Source organism: Anolis sagrei, chromosome 5, assembly GCF_037176765.1.
Source record: "Anolis sagrei isolate rAnoSag1 chromosome 5, rAnoSag1.mat, whole genome shotgun sequence".
NCBI lineage: Eukaryota > Metazoa > Chordata > Lepidosauria > Squamata > Dactyloidae > Anolis > Anolis sagrei.
In genome coordinates, this window is record NC_090025.1 from 118646062 (window position 1) to 118666613 (window position 20552).

Genomic DNA, 20552 nt, shown 5'->3' on the forward strand with positions numbered 1-20552 from the left:
AGAGTGTTACTAATGAAAACCGGGGGTTTTGTTTTTTGGTTTTTTGTTTTTGTTTTTGCAGTCTCTGCCAATTAGATAGTTTACCTATTTGCAGTATTTCCCCTTAGGTTTTTCTTTCATTTGGTGAGAAAGGAGAAAAATAAAATGTGAGAGTTTCACTACATGCATATCTGTATTTGTGACATATATTTACACACAACTTCTCAGGCAAACTGTATTATTTTCCATAATAAAGACCATCAATAAAAAGTACAATAAAATGGAAATCGTGTAATGGTGGGGGTGTGCTCCTTTCATGCTGTATTTTTAAACCAAACTCTCCCATCGCTCTTCATTTGAGTGCATGATCATTTCCTAGCTTTGCAAGCCTTTCTTTCCTCTTCCTTTTTTTCTTCTAAATAAGATATTTTGAAATGATGTGGCATCCTTACAAAACTTGTAAAACCTGTTTTGTTTCTAGGGATTTTGTAGGTATCTTGAAAAGAGTTTCAGCAACCTAAAGAAAAAAGGAGTTGTGATTAGCTATGATGCTCGGGCTCATCCTTCAAGTGGAGGTAGCAGCAAAAGGTATTGTTGATCTCTTTGCAGTGGTTAATTGATAATGTATTTGTCTGCCATTTTTAAAAAGCAAATCAGGGGCATACTTGAATTGGGTGAACACCTTTTTCCTGTATCTTTATTATTATTATTATTTATTTAAAACTTTTATATCCTGATCTTCTCTACCTCTACAGAGGGACTCAGACCGGCTAACAGCAAAGATTCAATGCTAACACTGAAAATCTAAAACATAATACACAACATTTAGTTACCAATTACATTTCATAAATTACATAAAATTACTTAAGAGGAAAATATGTCTTAAATTGAAATTGTTGCCTTTTTACACATGCACAAATATTCATATCCATGTGTTCTGCATTTCTTAGAACTAGTTCAGGGTGGAAGAGAAGATTTTTTAAAACAAAAACCATACATTTTTTAAAAAAACATTGTAATGCTAAACGGCATGGCAAAACTCAGAAAGGTGGCAGCAAAAAGTGAAAACATCAGTCAGCATTTCAAATAGTAGCATAAAATCATATCAAAAGCTGGTATTCTAGACTAAAGCTACTTTTACAAAAGTTAACAAATAATAAGGGTTGGGATTAGATGAACTTTCATCTGGGGGGACTGGAAGGGAGAAACCTATGTACTTTATAGAAAATAAGGCATCACTTGCTTTTTCACACTCCATTTTTGTCATTCTGTGCTTCTGATTCTTTTAAATCATAGCCAGAGTCCATTGATTTGACACATTGCCCACTCTTTTGACTGTGCGTTGAATTAATGGGTCCCTTCTATAATTTTAAAGGTTCACAATAGTGGATTCATATTATAAGCACAATATTTAAAACAGGGTGCACCTGAACAATATCTTGGCATTGGGGACTATAGCTAAAGGGATCCCACACCCTTTTAGTTGCCAAATTGAAGTCCTCAACAACTGCCCAGTCCCTCCTAAGTTGTGTCCTAGACACAGTTATAGGCTTTCCTTCCCATTCCTTTGTGCTTTAGCAGGGAGCAACACTTAAGCCACTGGTCCCCCTCCTATTTGCTGTAGGTTGCTGTTCAGCTGGCAAAAGGTAAGATGTGACAAAAGTCCTCCTATTCTTTTCACTATTCTCCTCCTCCAAAAACTTGGTTTCTCATTTACACCACTGCTGTTGCTGTCATTGCTAATGCAACCACTGATTTGCCTAGTAGTGGCAACATCATAATCAGCAGCACAAATAGAGAACTGGGCTATTGAAGGAAGAAAATAGTAGGAGAGAAAGATATTGCCACAGCCCACCTTTATGACCTTAGTGTTGCTGAAGTGCTCAGTACTGGGAAACTGATGAGGAACTGCTGAAGGAGAAGGGAAAGAAAGAAGGTGTTTCCACCCCATATATATGAAACTGCTAGTTTCGGGAGAGGAGAGGAAAGATACAAATTGTTGCTGTTATTGAGAAGTTATGCACAAAAGACTTTTTTTTTCAGGAAATCCATACTTTTCACAAATAATTTTTGTTCTGATCTGCAAAAGTGAATGGTTTAAAAAGTTTCTTGATACTTCGCAAAACTGCAGTGGTTTTAAACATACTTAATTTTTTTTAAAACTGTGTTTAAAATCACTACAGTTTTGCCAAGTATCAAGAAACATTCGAAATCATTCACTTCTGCAGGTCAGAACATAACAAATTAAGATTTACATCCTTATTAAGATAAGGTGGGCCATTATGGTTATTTTTCTTTTGCTCCTTTGGGTTATTAAGATAGCAGTCTAATGCACACTACTAATGGATAGGGAACACTGTCCAGATAGAGTAAGAATTTAAACAGATCAAGGCATACTAAATCAATTTAGAAGTTGAATCAGTGCTTATTTTAATGAAATTACGTGTGATTGATGTAATTTTCCAAAGATTTTGTGAAAGTTAAAATCTTACAGCCTGAAATCTTTCCAGTTTGCTTCCAAATGTTACTTTGCTGCCCCCTGGCTGCCAGAGATTTTGTGGAAGAAGAGAAGAGACAGGTTACTTTTTTTCTTGGGCAAGAAAGAAATGCATCTACTTTCGGTTCTAAACTGGGAAACTTCTTATTGTTTCTCTGGTCAGGCCAATTTATTCAGAAAAGCTAGCAACTTTCTACTTAGTTTGTACAATCCATTTATAAATGTACTAAACATGTTCCCTAAAAAAAGACCTCAAATATTATTGGCACATATGCATTTCCTGCAAAGAATAGGCAGTAATTTGGACTTAATCTGCACAAATTTTACACTTTTTTTAGCGTTTTCTACCTATTAAACAGCACAGTTCACAGTTTCCAGTGCTTAAACATGTATTGTTTGCTGCATAGAAAATGTTGTTTTCTACACAAAAGAATATTATTTTGTGCCTATAAGTTGTTTTGAATTATAGCAGCCTTAAGATTAACTTATAATGGGGTTTTTCCTCGCAAGATTTGGTCATATGGGATTTCCCTTTGCCTTCCTCTGAGGCTGAGAGTGTGTGATTTGTCCAAGCTAATCCAGTGGGTTTCCATCGCTGAGCACAGATTGGAACCCTTTTTTCCGGGATCCTAGGCCAATGTTTAAATTACTTATAAACATTTACTCTTCCATATAAAAATACCATGTGTTAATATTGTGCAGAACATTTTCTGAACTGTGAAGATGCTCCTTATCAAAGTTTCCCACACTTAAACCATTTTGTGAAAATACTAAACTATTTATTGAAAATTCTTTCCAAATTAAGTAAACTTTATTTCAGAGAATGTTTGGTCCTCTGAGTTGGTACATTGATCTTAAGTTGTATTCCCTATCCTTCAAGCTTATTTATTGTGTCTTAGCAATGTTTGATTTTACTGTAAATTACCTTGAGGTGTTTTGGCATGATTACAGTACACTTTAAACTGTTTATTTTGTTAAAAATACATTGAGATTCTCTTCTATGCCCTATGAATATTTTAGAGTTTCTAAAATAAAACATCTAATTGCAACCAGTAATTTGTGCTGTTGTGCCTGGGAATCACTGCTACACAGGAGGTAGGGGTGATAGGACAGCCATCCCGTAATCCTTGAGCAGCCTGAGTCCGAGGAATGCAGGATGGCATCGAGAGTTGCAACTGGTTCTACTTGGGAACCAGCCCAACTGATCTTGCTGCTCCTATGAGGGAAAACCTGAATCGTGGGTCAGGATTTGGGCTGCAGGTTGATCCGTTATATACCAATAAATTGGCCAGGGTAAATGAGCCCTAAGCCACTTTTAGCTCATTTATTGTCTACACAGGCTTTTCAGAGTTTAACTTAGCCTACTGGAAGATACCAGTGATCAAACCTTGAACCTTCGAGGCACAAAGCGTATGTTCTGTTTTTAAAAAAATTATTCAACAAAACTGCAAACAACCCAATATATAAAACTGTAGACAAAATCCACAGTCACAAGACTGTCCTTAGCCACCAAAACAAAAAGATTCAAGTACTTTCTTACTGTAAAAAGAAACTACAATGAATATAACATAATCTATAGCTACCATCCTCATATGACTGCACAGCCTAAGGGGGGAAATCTTAATGTCTTGGTTTTTAAGCCTGTTCCTCTGATTTATTTGGAGCATTGATTCAGAAATTTGCATTGGATAGACTGCATCAGCTCAAGCTCCTTAGATCAACATCATTAGCTTGTTCATTTCAACTAATTCACACATCTTTGTAAGCCAATCTTTGTGCATATGTTCTGCTTTTGAGTTCCAGTATTTTTCCAAAAGTTTATCAGCATATTAGGCCTGCTGATAACTTGTGTTTCTTCTAGTGCTTGAAATAGTTCATAATTTTCTATGAATTCCTTCTGTGCATTTTCACACGAGAACATATTCATGAATAGGTATTTTCCATGATGATTCTACTTGCAGTAACCTGTCTAGTCTCTTCGTCATGGGGTTCCCTTTAATTACTCTTCTTGATTTTTTTAAAGATCCTGCCTACACAGCCAGTTTGAATTGAATTAGCAGTCAGATGTAGCCGTGCTTTATACATGGGCTCATAAATAAAATAATAATAAAAACTTTATTTATATACCGTTCTATCTTCCAGAAGACTCAGGGCGGTTTCCAAGTATCAACACCAGCACATACAGACTCACAACACAAGCAAAAATAACAGTAACAACAACATAAGCATAAAATTATCCCAATAACACATATATGTAAAAGAAATCCTGCCTGTTCTCCATGCCTTTTATGCTTTTTTATTTGTTAGGGCATGGGAAGGAATGGGTCAGAACAATTAAAAAGGCTAAGACTGGTACATTATTCATACTTTTATTAATGGTTTATTTTATTAAGGATTTATTCATCTATGTAAGGTACTAGAATATATTTTCTTGTGGTACACAAACTTTGAAGGAGTTTGTTATGTGTATGTAATCTAATCTGTGCAGTTCTCATGGAGAACACAGTTATATCACCCTTCATGCCTTTGTAATATAGGCTTTTTCTAGCACAAATGGAGATACATCTTTATGTTGAGGAAAGAACACATATTAGGATGCCCTGAATGACAACTAAATTAGAATTACGAGGTTTATCTGGAAAGTAAGCTTACAAGGTTTTTTAAAAAATACAAAGAATGAATATATTTTAATAAAACTTACATGTGTTGTAGCATAGGCATTACATTATTTTTCCACATTATCACCATTCAGTTCAATACATTTTGTCATCTGTGGGATGAGTTTTTTCGATTTTCACCTCGGCGTTGTCGGCAAAGTGATTTCCACCACTTTTCAATTTAGTGAACAGATGATAGTCAATGGGTGCAAGATCAGGTCTGTGATCCCAACCAAATGAAGTCAACAACTCTTGTGTTGCATGAGCAGTGTGCGGATGTGCATTGTCATGAAGGAGACAGACTCCCGCTGTCAGCATCCCATGATGTTTGTTTTCTTCATGGTCTCACAATATATTCTACACCTATTTTGTCACATGCTGTCTTGACTTTATGTCCTCTTCATAAACTGAAACGATTTCGTGTTGAATCGCAATGGTGTTCCTGTCCTTAGCATTTAGGTAGTGTATTAAAGTGCAAACTTTGCACTTGGAGAGAAATGGAATGAGGACGCTCATTTCTAACCTTCACAATGTCAGTCAGCGAGCTACTGATGATTGGCACTGCTTGTTCGCTTCTGCTGGCTTCTCGCTACATGGCAGTGATACTAACTTCCCCCGTGAAATTTCCCTGCAAGAGCTCCGTGCCTTGTAACCTTACGTTCCTAGTTGGTCTCATGTAGTGCTTGATAAAGTTATGAATGGTTTAAATTTTGAATTTTGATCTCTCTCTCTCCCCCCCGCCTCCTCCCGGGCCCATGCCAACAGATTTGCAAGACTTGCTGCAACAACATTCATCAGTCAAGGTGTTCCTGTGTACCTTTTTTCTGGTATAACACCAACTCCTTTCGTGGTAAGTTTATATTTTATCTCAGTTATATTACCTATTTATTGTTTTAGTGGTCATAAAACAAACAGAGCTCAGTAAAGTTTCATCTGTGTAAATGACATGATGATCTCATAGTTAATTTTTCAACTATTGTGAACTGATTGTTTTAAAGTAGTCATCTGCAGACTCCTTAGATACAATAGATTTTTGTGCTCTTTGCTTCCACTCTGTGTCGTATTGGACCTTTAAATTATTTTAGGATTATGATAAATGATGATCTCAACACAAGTATTGCAGTATAGACAGATGTATCTGTAATAGGGTTAAGCTGAAGTCATCTGATTATGTCTTTGGTGCAGTAAATAACTGCAATTCATCAAGCAGACATTCAACTACTGTTATAGATGACAATTCTATGTTCTCTTAAACAGTTAAAAGTCTTGGCAAAACTATTTAAAATCTATGGGATAGGGATTTTCCCGGTTTGGTAGGAAACCTGTGGCATTCCAAATGTTACCCTGCATCTCCCTAGCCAGCAGATTAATGTTGAAGGATGATGGAAAATGCAGTCCAGTACAGTTTCCATGATTGCTCACCACTATTGCAAAGATTGCTCACCACTGATGCTGGTGGGTTGAGTTCTTTACTTGGACCACATAGACTTTAGTGGAAAATCTAATTGCCCATCCCAGTATCAATAATTATTTCTCAGTTTTACATCCTTCACAGTTGTGTTGTAAGGATAAAACTTACTGAATTATTTATTTAAATGTATATCAAAAGTATCAGCTAAATGGGAATTTTTCCCACTCTTTCTCAACTCAATGTTGTACTTTTTCTGCAAATTGAAAGAAGAATGTCATACAATTCTTTGAAAAACTTCTGTTTTTGATGAAATTACAATGGAAATACCATTGTATTTAAGAGGGAGAAGATATTATTTAAGCAAGGATTTCTGTTATCTCTTTCTAACCCTGATGACTACAGGTATATTACTTTGTACTCTGGTAGGAATTATGGAGTTTGGGATTTAAAAAAAAAACCTTGAAAAAGTAGGGCATTTTTCCATTCAGCTGTCTTCCATTTTAATTTAACTATTTTGATGATTTTCCACAGCCCTATACAGTGACTCATCTGAAGCTTTCTGCTGGAATTATGGTTACTGCATCTCATAATCCCAAGCAAGATAATGGATACAAGGTATTTTCCTGCATATGTTTTTCAAGGGGATTATATTCTACTTCTAAATATAATGATTGAGTCTTAATTGCATCAGCCAAGCTAGCCAGAAGGAAATTTGTGTTTTGTTGATTTATAATTTGATTTTGTTGACCAGGTTATAGCCACAGATTGTAATATCATTAATTTAATGCAAGTTTTCACTAATGAAAGAAATCTCTTCTTATATCTTCCATGTTCTTAGGTTTATTGGAACAATGGTTCTCAGATTATTGCTCCTCATGATAAAGGAATTGCACAAGCCATTGAGGAAAACCTAGAGCCATGGCCTCAAGCCTGGGATGACAGCCTGATTGATAAGAGTCCTCTTCTCCATGATCCGTATGCATCTATTAACAAGGACTACTTCAAAGACATACAGAAACACTGCTTTCATAGGTAAATTTACAAGAGAATAATTTCCCAACAGAATCTCTATGATTAAATTTTATTACAAAATATTTAAAATTAAAAGAAGAATTGAAAGCAGGTTCCCCCAAAGGTCGATGGAGATTGCTTCTGATCACTGGAGGAAAGGCAAGGTTTAAACTTGTGCTGTTGTGGAATGTGAGGAAAAAGTAAAACGTTACATTAATTATATTAAGCAAACAAGAGGAGCCAACAAGAAGAAATGAGTAGCAGACACAAATGTGCTCTTCCCAACAAGCCCACATCTCTATGAGACAAAGATATTAATAAAAGTATGTCATAAAATCTTAACTGTGTAAAGATTAACCACAGTGAGGTTGTTGCGAGGATGTTCCTTTGGTGAATCAATTTTACTTTCTCACTGTGGGGGGAAAATACTTGGGAAAAGAAAACTCAAAGAGTTTTGGACTGAGTGTTTCATCTTATTCATATGTTGACATTCTTCACCTTGTCCCATAGAATCTCAGTGGGAATGCTGTCAGTACTGCCAGCATAGAACAGAACAACATTCATGCAAGAACTTCTATGTCAGCGTTTCTCAACCTGGGAGTTGGGACCCCTGGGGGGATTGTGAAAGGGGTGCCAGAGGGGTCGGCAAAGACCATCAGAATATACAGTATTTTCTGTTGGTCATGCGGGTTCTGTGTGGGAAGTTTGGCCCAATTCTTTCGTTGGTGGAGTTCAGAATGCTCTTTGATTGTAGGTGAAGGTCTATTTTCCCCAAACTCCACCAGTGTTCACATCTGGGCAAATTGAGTATTCATGCCAAGTTTGGTCCAGATCCATCATTGTTTGAATCCACAGTGCTCTCTGTATGTATGTGAACTACAACTCCAAAACTCAAGGTCAACGTCCACCAAACCTTTCCAGTATTTCCAGTATTTTCTGTTGGTCATGGGAGTTCTGAGTGCCAAGTTTTGTTCAATTCCATTGTTGGTGGAGTTCAGAATGCTCTCTGATTGTATGTGAACTATAAATCTCAGCAACTACAACTCCCAAATGACAAAATCAATCCCCCCCGACCCCACCAGTACTCAAATTACAGTTATGAAGTAGCAATGAAAATAATTTTTATGGTTGGGGGTTACCACAACATGAGGAAGGCTTGTTCTATGTGGTTGTCATGTTTTGTGTGGGTTTTTCTTTCTGCCTAAGCTTTAGGGTTATAATTGCACAACATTGCTAGAACATGTTGCTTGCACTGAATGACAAGAATGTTTGGGGCATGCCTCTTTTAAAAAATCTATAATTAAAAAAAATACCTTCTTTCTCCAAAAGCAAGGCAGTTACAAAATCTGAAATGGAGCTCTTTGGAGAAAGGAGGAAGATCCAAATTCCAGAGGCCTCCATTTCATAGTTTTTAAACTGCCTTGTCTTCAGAGAAAGAAGGAAGGAGAACCAGCCCTAAACAACTCTGTGACTGTTATGTGAAAAACACAAAAATACCAGTTTTGCCACACACAAAATGGGGGTGCGACTATTATGCAATGAAATATGGTAATATGTCACATGCATTTGTACTTTACAATATACCAGCTTATGTAAATTTAATACCATTGATGTACTTAATTTCAGGAACATAAACAAGGAGACAAAGCTGAAATTTGTCCATACCTCTGTGCACGGTGTAGGCCATGAATTTGTGCAATCAGCCTTTAAGGCATTTGACTTTAGCCCTCCATTTGCTGTTCCTGAGCAGAAAAACCCTGATCCAGAATTTCCAACAGTAAAATACCCAAATCCCGAGGAGGGTAAAGGAGTACTGGTAAACATCATTTAGTGAAACTTTTTTCTGCATTTCTTTTGTGACACTTTTCCTGGTGATTTTTAGAATTACTTCTAAATGCTTTGTCCATTTTTTCTTTAAGTGTACACATGCTTACATCTTTTGGAAATCTATCAGACATCTTTCATTCTCCTTCTTTCACATTCCTAGAAACTCTTGTAATAGCCTGATTCATGTTATTTACACAAAATCAGAAAGATGCCACATTCATGTTTCTTCAAGCTGTGCAATTCAAATAATGTGTGAATCTTTGTTAAATAATTTCTGTCTGGTGTGTGGTCTTCAGGCTTCATACAAACCTTTGGCTCTGTAGAAAGCATATTGGCCTTTTATATAATGGGCACAACAAAGCTGTGATTACTTTTCTTTTTTAATGATAAAAACCTGCCATATTCATGGTGCTTGAAGCTTTACTTTTATCATTTTTCATTTCAGACTCTTTCCTTTGCTTTAGCCAAAAAAGAAGGAGCTCAGATCATTTTAGCCAATGACCCTGATGCTGATCGGCTTGCTGTTGCAGAGAAACAAGAAGGGTACGGTTCGTTTTTTGCTTTCAATCCTTGGCAACAAGTCTATTGTTCAGAATACACAATAGCTGCTGAAAATAAATAATGGAACAAATCTGTAGGATTTTTTTCTTTATTTTAAGGTATTATTTTGTTGTATTGTTCCTTTTCTTTTGCTGTCTTGTAAGCACAAGGGAGAGAACCTTCTCCTCTGTGGCCCCTCGACTCTGGAACTCATTGCCCGGTGAGATTCGGAAGGCCCCCACCTTAGAAATTTTCAAGAGGGATCTCAAAACCTGGTTTTTCTGATGCACTTTTGGAGAGTAGCCATACTATCATACACAGTTGCTCCCCCTTAACGGTTTTTTGTCCCCAGAGTATATTTCCCCACCTGTATTTTTATGACCCTGTTCCTTTATGAGTTTCTCCCTCACAAACAATCTGCTCCATCCCTGTCTCATCCTGATTTTAATATTTTTAGAATTTTAGTTTTTTATCTTGCACATGTGGCCTGCTCATTGTTATTTTATTGTGTATGATTTTGCTTTATCTTTTTTGTACTCATATGTTGTATTTTACTGTGTTGTTATTGTGTTTTGGTTTTATTGTATTGTAATATGCTGTTGGGCTTGGCCTCATGTAAACCACCCCGAGTCCCCATTGGGGAGATGGTGGGGGTATTAAATAATAATAATAATAATTATTATTATTATTATTATTATTATTTCCAATGGAATGTATGTTCCTGCCGATTTTTAGTTGGGATTATACAGTCCCCAAGTTACAAACATCCGATTTAGAAATGACTCATAGTTAAGAATGGGGAGGAGTCAACAGGAATTGAGAGAAATCTAGATACTTTAAGATACTTTAATCCACCAGAACGCTGGCAAAACCATTTGCACTATATGACGGCTATGATACATTTTTAATAAACACCTGTATTAGCGATTTCAATTTTCTAACTGCTTTTAATGATATATATTTAATGCTCGCTTACGTCTTTGTTGTCTAACTTGGTTTATTACTACCTAGTCCCCATTTCAATATTTAATTTTCTCATTATAAGTTTACTGTTATTATTCTGCATTATCTTGTATTATTCCTGATGTTGTTTGTACTTTGTAAGGCATTGAATGTTTGCCTGTTTCAGGATATTGCAGAGTATATCTTAATTCATTTTTATTTTCAATGGCTATATATCAGGCATGGGCAAACTTCAGCCCTCCGGGTGTTTTGGACTTCAGCTCCCACAATTCCTAACAGCCAGTAAGCTGGTTGGGATTTCTAGGAGTTGAAGTCCAAAACACATGAAAGGCCAACGTTTGCCCATGCCTGATACCTATCCAACTTCTATGGAAGATAAATGGATCTGCACATCTAAACATCCCCCTATTTCTTCAGCAGAATTAGACTTTATTTCTTGCAGTTTTTGATTTTCTTCCACACAAAAGTTGTCAATCTATTGTCTTTTAATTATTTAAAAACATTTTTCTGACTTTGTCTCACTTAGTGGTGAATGGAAAGTGTTTTCTGGCAATGAAACGGGAGCTCTTTTAGGCTGGTGGCTCTTCACTTGTTGGAAAAAACATAATCGGAATCCTAGTGCCATCAAAGACGTATACATGCTATCTAGCACTGTGTCCTCCAAGATACTACGAGCAATTGCGCTTAAAGAAGGCTTTCACTTTGAGGTAAGCTGATTGAGAGGCAGGAATAAAAGATGTAAAAATGTCCTTATTTGTTCATGAGTCTAGTACATACTCTCACTGACCCTTGTTCTCTTCAGGAAACATTAACAGGATTCAAGTGGATGGGAAATCGAGCAAAGCAGCTCATAGACCAAGAAAAAACTGTCTTATTTGCTTTTGAAGAAGCTATTGGTAATACACTTTCCCTTGTTTACCAATAATGAAATCTTGTTACAGAAGACTAGCTGTTCATTTTCACCAGTTGTTAACACCTTTGCTGATCATGATAATTAATAAGGTATAAAGCCATTCATGGGTGCTTTATGCTATATGTAGTACGTAAGTATACTTATATTGTATATACAGATATACAAACATACTGCATGTAGCATAAAGCACTGCCCTCCATACAAATATGTATTTTGTATACTTTATCTATAAATACTTATAATCTTAGAGTAACCGTAACTACAAAATGGAATTCATAACGTAGTATATTGACAAGCTGGAATGTGTCCAGAGGAGAGCGACTAAAATGATAAAAGGTCTGGAGAACAAGCCCTATGAGGAGCGGCTTAAGGAGCTGGGCATGTTTAGCCTGAAGAAGAGAAGGCTGAGAGGAGACATGATAGCCATGTATAAATATGTGAGAGGAAGCCACAGGAAGGAGGGAGCAAGCTTGTTTTCTGCTTCCCTGGAGACTAGGATGTGGAACAATGGCTTCAAACTACAAGAGAGGAGATTCCATCTGAACACGAGGAAGAACTTCCTGACTGTGAGAGCCATTCAGCAGTGGAACTCTCTGCCCCGGAGTGTGGTGGAGGCTCCTTCTTTGGAAGCTTTTAAACAGAGGCTGGATGGCCATCTGTCAGGGGTGATTTTAATGCAATATTCCTGCTTCTTGGCAGGGGGTTGGACTGGATGGCCCATGAGGTCTCTTCCAACTCTTTGATTCTATGATTCTATGATTCTAGTGCAAGAAACTACATACATTTAATTATTTGATGGTAGGCTAACAAAATAAAGTAAAAGCCTTTCTTGAATGCAATTGACCATAATATAGAATCATAGAATTATAGAGTTGGAAGAGACTTCATGGGCCATCCAGTCCAACCCCCTGCCAAGAAGCAGGAAAATTGCATTCAAAGCACCCCCAACAGATGGCCATCCAGCCTCTGTTTAAAAGCATTCCAAAGAAGGAGCCTCCACCACATATTTTAAAAACGTTTTTAAAAGTGAGGGACAACAAATCTGTTTTAACAGCCAGTTCTTTACCTTAAAGTTAGTTCAGGCAACATTGGCTTTCGAGTGAGAAACTAGGCCTGAGTTCTTGTGTCAAGTCCTAGTTTTGTGTCAAGTCCTGGTTTTGGATTCAAGCATCCTGGAAGTTTCCTATATTCTTGTTTTATTATTCTTGCTCAAGTTTTTCTAAGTATGGCTTTTGCTTATGGCTTTATACTGTTCTTGTGAGTTTTGGCTATTTCTAGACTGTGTTGCCTTTGGATTTTTATGAGACATTTGGATTCCTGTGTGGTTATCACCTATTGCTAAACCTTTTTTGGATTATTCCTCTCCTTTCTTTATCCTTGCTTCTTTCATACACACACACACAATAAACTGCTTATACTCTGGACTCTTGTGTGGTGCTATGGTCATAGATGGCTCCAGGCGTGGGGTTCATAGGTGGCAGCTTTCTGACTGCAGAGCTTCTTTTCATCAGTAATCGAAGATCTTTGGTTATAAAATATACATGAATATATTTTATACTTGTAGTTTGTTATTAACAAGCTGAGTGAGAACCTTGCAATTATTTGTTGTTTAAGTTTGGTAAGATTTAAGCATCATAATCAACCTCCTGCAACAAACTAGAATATGAACGAAGATAAAATCTTTTATTAGTGTCTTTAGTTGTAGCAACTGTAACTGTCTTGGAAGCGTAATCTAAGCATTTATTTTATTATCTGTCAAGAATATCCAATAGTCATTTTAACAAACCATTTTCCTGTAACCTTCCTTTTTAGGGTATATGTGCAGCCCTGCAGTTTTGGATAAAGATGGTGTCAGTGCTGCAGTCATAACTGCAGAGATGTCTAGTTTTCTGGCAGCAAAGAATCTATCATTGTCTCAGCAACTTAAGATGATTTACAATGAGTGAGTTTAATTTCATGATATATGTAATATGTTTTCTACAAAGAGGCTATATGGATTCACAAGTGACTGTTTCATTTTGACAGGTATGGCTTTCATGTTACCAAAAATTCATATTTTATCTGTCACGATCAGAAGATCATTAAGGAACTATTTGAGAGGCTTAGAAACTATGATGGAAAGAACACATACCCAAAGACCTGTGGGAGATTTTCAGTATCTGGAGTCAGGGATCTCACTACTGGGTATGACAGTAGCCAACCTGATAAAAAAGCTGTAAGTATAACTTGTAAATGGTTCTGTCTTATTCTGTACAATATTGCTCAACATATACTCATCGCCATCCCCCCCCCCCAAATATTCTTAAATATCTTTGTTTAGAAATATATTCTATCCCTTTCTGATTTTAGGGGCAACAATGTTAGTGCGTAATATTAGGCAAACATGCCTTTTATAGACAAACATCTTTGCTATTGTGTCCCAGGGGATTAAGATTTAATAAGCGTGACTGAGATTACTGTATTTCACACTGTACAGTGAAAGCATTGTATACTGTTAGTTGTTTTTTTTTTACTTAATTACTTATTTTTAGAGAAAATCAGAACATGTTTTTATTCTGCACAGACAGTTTGTACTATCATGGTTAACATGCCACTAATTTACAAAAAGTTCAGGGTCATGATTTAATCATCTGTCCTTATTCCCCTTTTCATAATTAGGATGGATAAAAAACACTTGGAGATATTTCCCTGCTCAGTGAATGCTAATAAGAAACTCTGTCTAACAACAATTGGCTAATTGTTGTTAGATATACCATAATTTTGAAATGTTCTACAAAAAAATGCATGTATACAAAAGTTTGTTTTCTGTGCAGTTTTTTTTTTGTTTTTGTTTTTGTTTTGTTTTTTGCATAGACATTATATTGCACCAGATGCCATTTACTTCCTGGATAACCATATTAGGGAAGTGGGGCAAAAAAGGTCAGTTTTCATTACAATCTAAATTTTCACAAAGGAGTCCCTGAATGTGAAAAATCATTGAAAAACTCCTATAAAACTCATAATCTCTTTTACTGGGGAGAAAGCTTTTGAAATTCTTGCCTGTGAGAACAAAATAAGCAAAGATGATATCTTCTGATCTTTCACTTAAACTTCACACATCTTAGCTTTTTGTGACAAAAATTCTGATGAAATCAAATTCTCTGGTTTAGGTTCTCCCTTCAAGTACGAGTAGCCAGATGATAACATTCACTTTCAATAATGGATGTGTGGCAACTATGCGGACAAGTGGGACCGAACCTAAAATCAAATACTATACAGAGCTTTGTGCACCTCCGGGGAACAGGTATGATTTGGAAATACCATTCTTTCTCACAAATGATTATTAAAATTTAAGAAGAAAGTTTGTCACAGAGTAGTCATTTACCAGTTTACATGGTTTGGTAGCCACCAAATTGTATCCCATTGTATTACAGTGGTGCAGTACCAGCCACCTTGTTTGTTACTGCATTAACTTGTGTTAATTAATGTCCTCTTAGACATGTACAGTGCTTATGGTCTGGAAGGGCTTTTATCAATGTCCCAGACACTAGCGAAAAGATAGGGGGAGCCAGGAGTGATTTGGGCCCCCCTTCTTTTCAGGCATCATTGGTATGTTCCTTCAGACAATGGCCAAAGTGGGTTCGATCCACGCCTTTCAAGAAGGCACAGATCTAACCTATCAAATTACTTCGGCACAAAGCAGGGTTCATTTTTCCCTGAGATTTCGTCTGGACAGCTATGGGGCAAATATGAGAGGGCACACACTGTCTGGATGCGCCCTCAGTGAAGGCAGTGTTATCAAAGTCCCTATTTAAAATAGCACAGGACAGGAGTGGATGTGGTGACAAATAGAGTAATCTACAAGTAATCAACTCCATAAATCCTTAACCCATAAATGTGGAGGGCTAAATGCCTGTGCAATTCTGATCATGCCTTATAAAAAGCAGAAAAGATGTTCCTCAATATTTTTCTCTTGCTGTCTAATTTATTGAAGACAGTCTGGAAGTGGAAATTCAGTTGATGATAGTTAGAATTTATTGATAAAATGATGTATTAAGGAGATTGAGAGGCTCAAATGCACTGCCGTTTCATATCATGAACAGCAGTTTATGCATTATAGAATCTACAGACAGAAAGATATATGATAAATGCTTTCATCATACTTATCTTATTTTTATTTCATTTTAGTGACTTTGAAAAGTTTAAGAAAGAACTGGATGAATTGGTTGATGCTATTGAAAAATACTTCTTTGAGCCAGAGAAGAATAAGCTGCAGCCCAAACCAGAGTAATTTTTCTCTCTGTTTCAGTAACTTGTAATGTTGATAAAAGAACCGTGGATTCATAAATATGGCTGTACTTTTTAGTTTTTGAGAAACAATTGTGTATGGGGTTTTTTTCCTGATCATTTGTATTTTAAGAGGCAAAATATGTCTTCCCTGTGTGAATTTGTTTTAAACTAAAGGAACTTCTTGTTAAAATGGAATTTTTAGTAAAATCATTTTTGGTGTGAATTTGCATAAGACCTTCCTATAACACATAACTGGAATTACAGACAACAATGAATTCTACCATATCTGCCGTATTCTCCTGATATACCTAAATGTCTGTTGAATGGCTACCTCTTCACTCTCTTGTGCTTCTCTGCCCATTTTCTTACTTTGCTTCTCTTCTGTATGTCAGATCTTTTCAGTTGTAAGGAGAAGAGCAAGACCTCTTGTATTATGTTGAATACATGTTGTTACTGCAAATGCTTTAAAAAGAAAGATAAACAATTGAAAATGGATGCAATCAATCAACATATCAAGATTTCAGACAGTGTACAGCAAAGACAACCCCTGCAATAGCCCTGTTTGTTTATTGTTTTATTCTTCAAATATGAAAGAAACCAATAGCTGGAACAGTTTCACAAGAATGGAGTATTTACAGTCAGCATCTCTGAATGGTAGCACAGCATTGTTTAGACTTAATTTTGCAAAACAATCACTGAGTACAGCTAGTCTGTGTGAAAGTTCTAAAGAAATTAAACAACTATTTTCCCCATGGAAATACTCTTTTTTGAAGTCTTGAACTGTACAAGCAGGATTTGTCCTATTTATATTTCTTATGCCCTCCCTTCCTTTCTTCCTTTGTACTTTTCCTTCTTCTGCCCTGTTCGGTGCCTGCAATGATCAAACATAACCGACTGTTGTCTTTGGTGAACCAAATTCTGTTTAACTTCAACTGGAGAGAAAGCTTCCTATGCCAGATTTTTTTATCTCTGTCTCCCCTCTTTTAATGCAATCCAATTCAATGATTCTACATTGTACTTTTCCTGCATGGCAGGGAGTTGGACTACATAGCCCATGTGTTCTCTTCCAACTCTCTATGATTCTAATTCATAATGCTGGCATTTTGCTCTGTACATTTGGAGTATAAATTATCAATGATATTAAAAAGAAAACTTTATTATTTAACCTTTTGGCAATGATTTCCTCCTTTTTACTGTATACTAAAATCCATCAGTGTATTAGGGTTTGTTGATGTGTGCTTTCAAGTCATTTTTGAAATATAGCAACCCTGAGGTGAACCAATCACAGGGTTTTCTTAGCATGTTTTTTCGGCAGGGGGGTTGGCTTTGCCTTTCTGCTGTTTCTTTCTAAGTAAAGGTAAAGGTTTCCCTTGACATTAAGTCTAGTCGTGCCCAACTCTGGGGGGTGATGCTCATCTCCATTTCTAAGCCGAAGAGCAGGCTTAGACATCTCCAAAGTCACGTGGCCGGCATGCCTGCATGGAGTGGCATTACCTTCCTGCTGGAGCAGTACCTATTGATCTACTAACATTTGCATGTTTACGAACTGCTAGTTGGCAGAAGCTGGAGCTAACAGCAGGAGCTCATCCTGCTCCCTGGATTCAGTCAACAAGTTCAGCAGCTTAACTTGCTGCGCCACCAGTGTTTCTTTCTATCTTATTTCTAAAAGAGTGCTATGTATGTGAATTGTGCAGAGAGAAACGATGTTGTTTTCCCAATCAGGTATTTCTTTAGTATAAAGATATGTCACAGCATTAAAATAACTGATTGAGAAGGGCGTTAACTAGGGAGAAGTGAAACTTTAAATATAAAAATTTGCATAAGAATATGCAGAAAACAATTTTGCAATATTACTCCAAATATCATGCAATTTCCTTTTCTGAGGCCCCTTCCACACAACTGTATAACTGTACAGCTGTGTGTACTCAGATAAACCAGTTGAAATCAGATATTGTGGATTATCTGCCTTGATAATCCTGGGTTATATGGCTGTGTGGAAGGGTCCTGTGTCCCACTCCTCAACTTTGTAGTCAGTTTTTAAAATTGCAGAAAACTAAAATGCACTATTATAGAAATGAATTAATTACAGTTATTATAAAGAACAAGTGTTTGTTAGGTATTAGAAAGATTAGCTGCTGATAATCTATGTAAATAAAAATGTAATGTTCATTTGTGGGATTAACATAACTCAAAAACCACTACAATTTGGCCACAAGACACCTACTAACCCAAGGAGTGACCATCACTCAAAAATTGATTTTGTCCACCCAACGATAGAATTGAACCAAACTTTCCACACAGAACTCCCATGACTAACAGAAAATACTTGGAGCAGAGAGCTCCAAGTATTTTCTGCTGGTCTTTGGCAAACCTTCCGACACCCCTCTCGCACCCCCCCCCCCGGGTCCCAACCCCCAGGCTGAGAAATGCTGCCTTAAGGTTATCCAGTCCAACTTCCTTCACCAGGGCAAGAAAACATAACCAAAGCCCTCCTGACGAAGAGCCATCCAGCCATAGATATAGATATATTTGATTCACACACACACACACATATATATGTATATGACAGATATGGTATCATAGATCTGAAAGGGATCACTAAAGAAGGACAATGATATGTTGCATGTTCCAGAGTAGGGAAACCAGACCATCTCTACATCAACACTGACAAAGAAACAACAAAAATACTGTTTGCCCACAAGCATCAAGAAATTACATATATTAGAAACCAACACTTTCTCATTACTTTATTTTCCAGATCACCAGATTGGGCCACAGCAACATGTGGCAGGGGACGGCTAGTGTAATATAATATATGTGTGTGTGTGTGTGTGTGTGTATATATATATATATATATATATATATATATATATATAATGAGTACCTTAAAAACAAAAGAACCAATGAACGAAATCACACCAAATTTGGCAACAAAACATCTCACAACACAAGGAGTGACCATCACTCAAAAAATTATGATTTTGTCATTTGGGAGTTGTAGTTGCTGGGATTTATAGTTCACCTACAATCAAAGAGCATTCTGGACTCCACCAACGATGAAATTGAACCGAACTTGGCACACAGAACTCCCATGACCAACAGAAAATACTGGAAAGGTTTGGTGAGCATTGACGAATTTGGGAGTTGTAGTTCACCTACATCCAGAGAGCACTGTGGACACAAACAATGATGGATTGGGACCAAACTTGGCACAAGCACTCAATACGTCCAAATATGAACACAGATGGAGTTTAGAGGAAATAGACCTTGACATTTGGGAGTTGGATTTACTGGGAATTATAGTTCACCTACAATCAAAGAGCATTCTGAACCCCACCAACGACAGAATTGGGGCAAACTTCCCACACAGAATCCCCATGACCAACAGAAAATACTTAAGGCCATCCAGTCCAACTCCCTTCACCAGGGCAAGAAAACGTAAAAACAGCCATCCAGCCATAGATATATGTGATTCACACACACACAGTATCATAGATTTGAAAGGGACCCCTAAAGAAGGACAATTATATGTTGTATGTTCCAGAGCAGGCAAACCAGACAATCCCTACATCACTGACAAAGAAACAATAAGAAATACGGTTTACTCGCAAGCATAAAGAAATTACATATATTAGAAACCAACACTTTCTTATTATTTTCCAGATCACCAGACTGGACCACAGCAACGCATGGCAGGGGACGGCTAGTTACTACATAAATTGTTTATGTTGGGCATGGTTTTTGAAAAGTAATCCCAGCCTCATTGGGCAGCAGCATGTCTTATGAGTTGTTTGTTAGTTGATTCCTCCACTCAGAGCGGTTCCATGCAGTGCTTTAACCCAGGAGCAATCGTGTTTTAAAAATGTGATTTTTCCCAGGTTACAGTCCACAAAGATCTGGGGGGGGGGGGCTCCTGGAGCCTTCTGGGAGGACAGGCAGACAACCCCCACCTGCTCCCAAAACCACTTTTTAAAGCCTTTAAAAAATAAAATAAATTACCCTACCACCATTAGACTGCTGCTGGAGTTCTCCTGGTGCATAGGAATTATGTGCCAGGAGAGGGGGGAGAAAAATTGCTTCCCCCCTCTCCTGGTCCGTCATTCCTATGTGCCAGGAGAGGGGGGAGAAAAATTGCTTCCCCCCCCCTCCTGGTGCGTCATTCCTATGTGCTAGGAGAGCTCTGGCAGCAGTCTAATGGCGACCAGGTAAGTTATTTTATTTTTTCTGGGAGGTTTGGGAGAGGGTAGGGGCTGTCTTGGGTTTCTTGGGCTCCAGGAACCCAAGAAACCTGTGACGTGTAGATGGGCACCAGAAGTCGTGCAGCACGATCCCCGGTCCAGCTACACAGCACCTGCAGCTGCAAAGACCTGGGTCTTCTAAAAGACCCAGGTCTTTCCAGCAGACAAATTACATTAGCAGAAAGCAGAGTTTTCCTGCTTTGTGCCGAAATCTTTCATTTTTCCCTGAGGCACCCCAGCGGATACC

The 20552-nt window shown here is 37.3% G+C and overlaps 1 protein-coding gene across 1 annotated transcript in view; it reads left to right on the plus strand.

Moving 5' to 3' along the window:
- The window catches only part of PGM2 (phosphoglucomutase 2), a 29013-nt gene extending 11781 nt beyond the window's left edge, over positions 1-17232 (plus strand). Inside the window, exons 3-14 of the mRNA XM_060777833.2 lie at positions 461-567; positions 5899-5983; positions 7076-7159; positions 7383-7576; positions 9182-9371; positions 9828-9925; positions 11412-11592; positions 11688-11781; positions 13611-13740; positions 13824-14013; positions 14948-15081; positions 15966-17232. Coding sequence (XP_060633816.2) covers positions 461-567; positions 5899-5983; positions 7076-7159; positions 7383-7576; positions 9182-9371; positions 9828-9925; positions 11412-11592; positions 11688-11781; positions 13611-13740; positions 13824-14013; positions 14948-15081; positions 15966-16068 — 1590 coding nt within the window. The 3' untranslated portion in view covers positions 16069-17232. The remainder of the gene's footprint in view (positions 1-460; positions 568-5898; positions 5984-7075; positions 7160-7382; positions 7577-9181; positions 9372-9827; positions 9926-11411; positions 11593-11687; positions 11782-13610; positions 13741-13823; positions 14014-14947; positions 15082-15965) is intronic.
- Positions 17233-20552: the final 3320 nt, after the last annotated feature.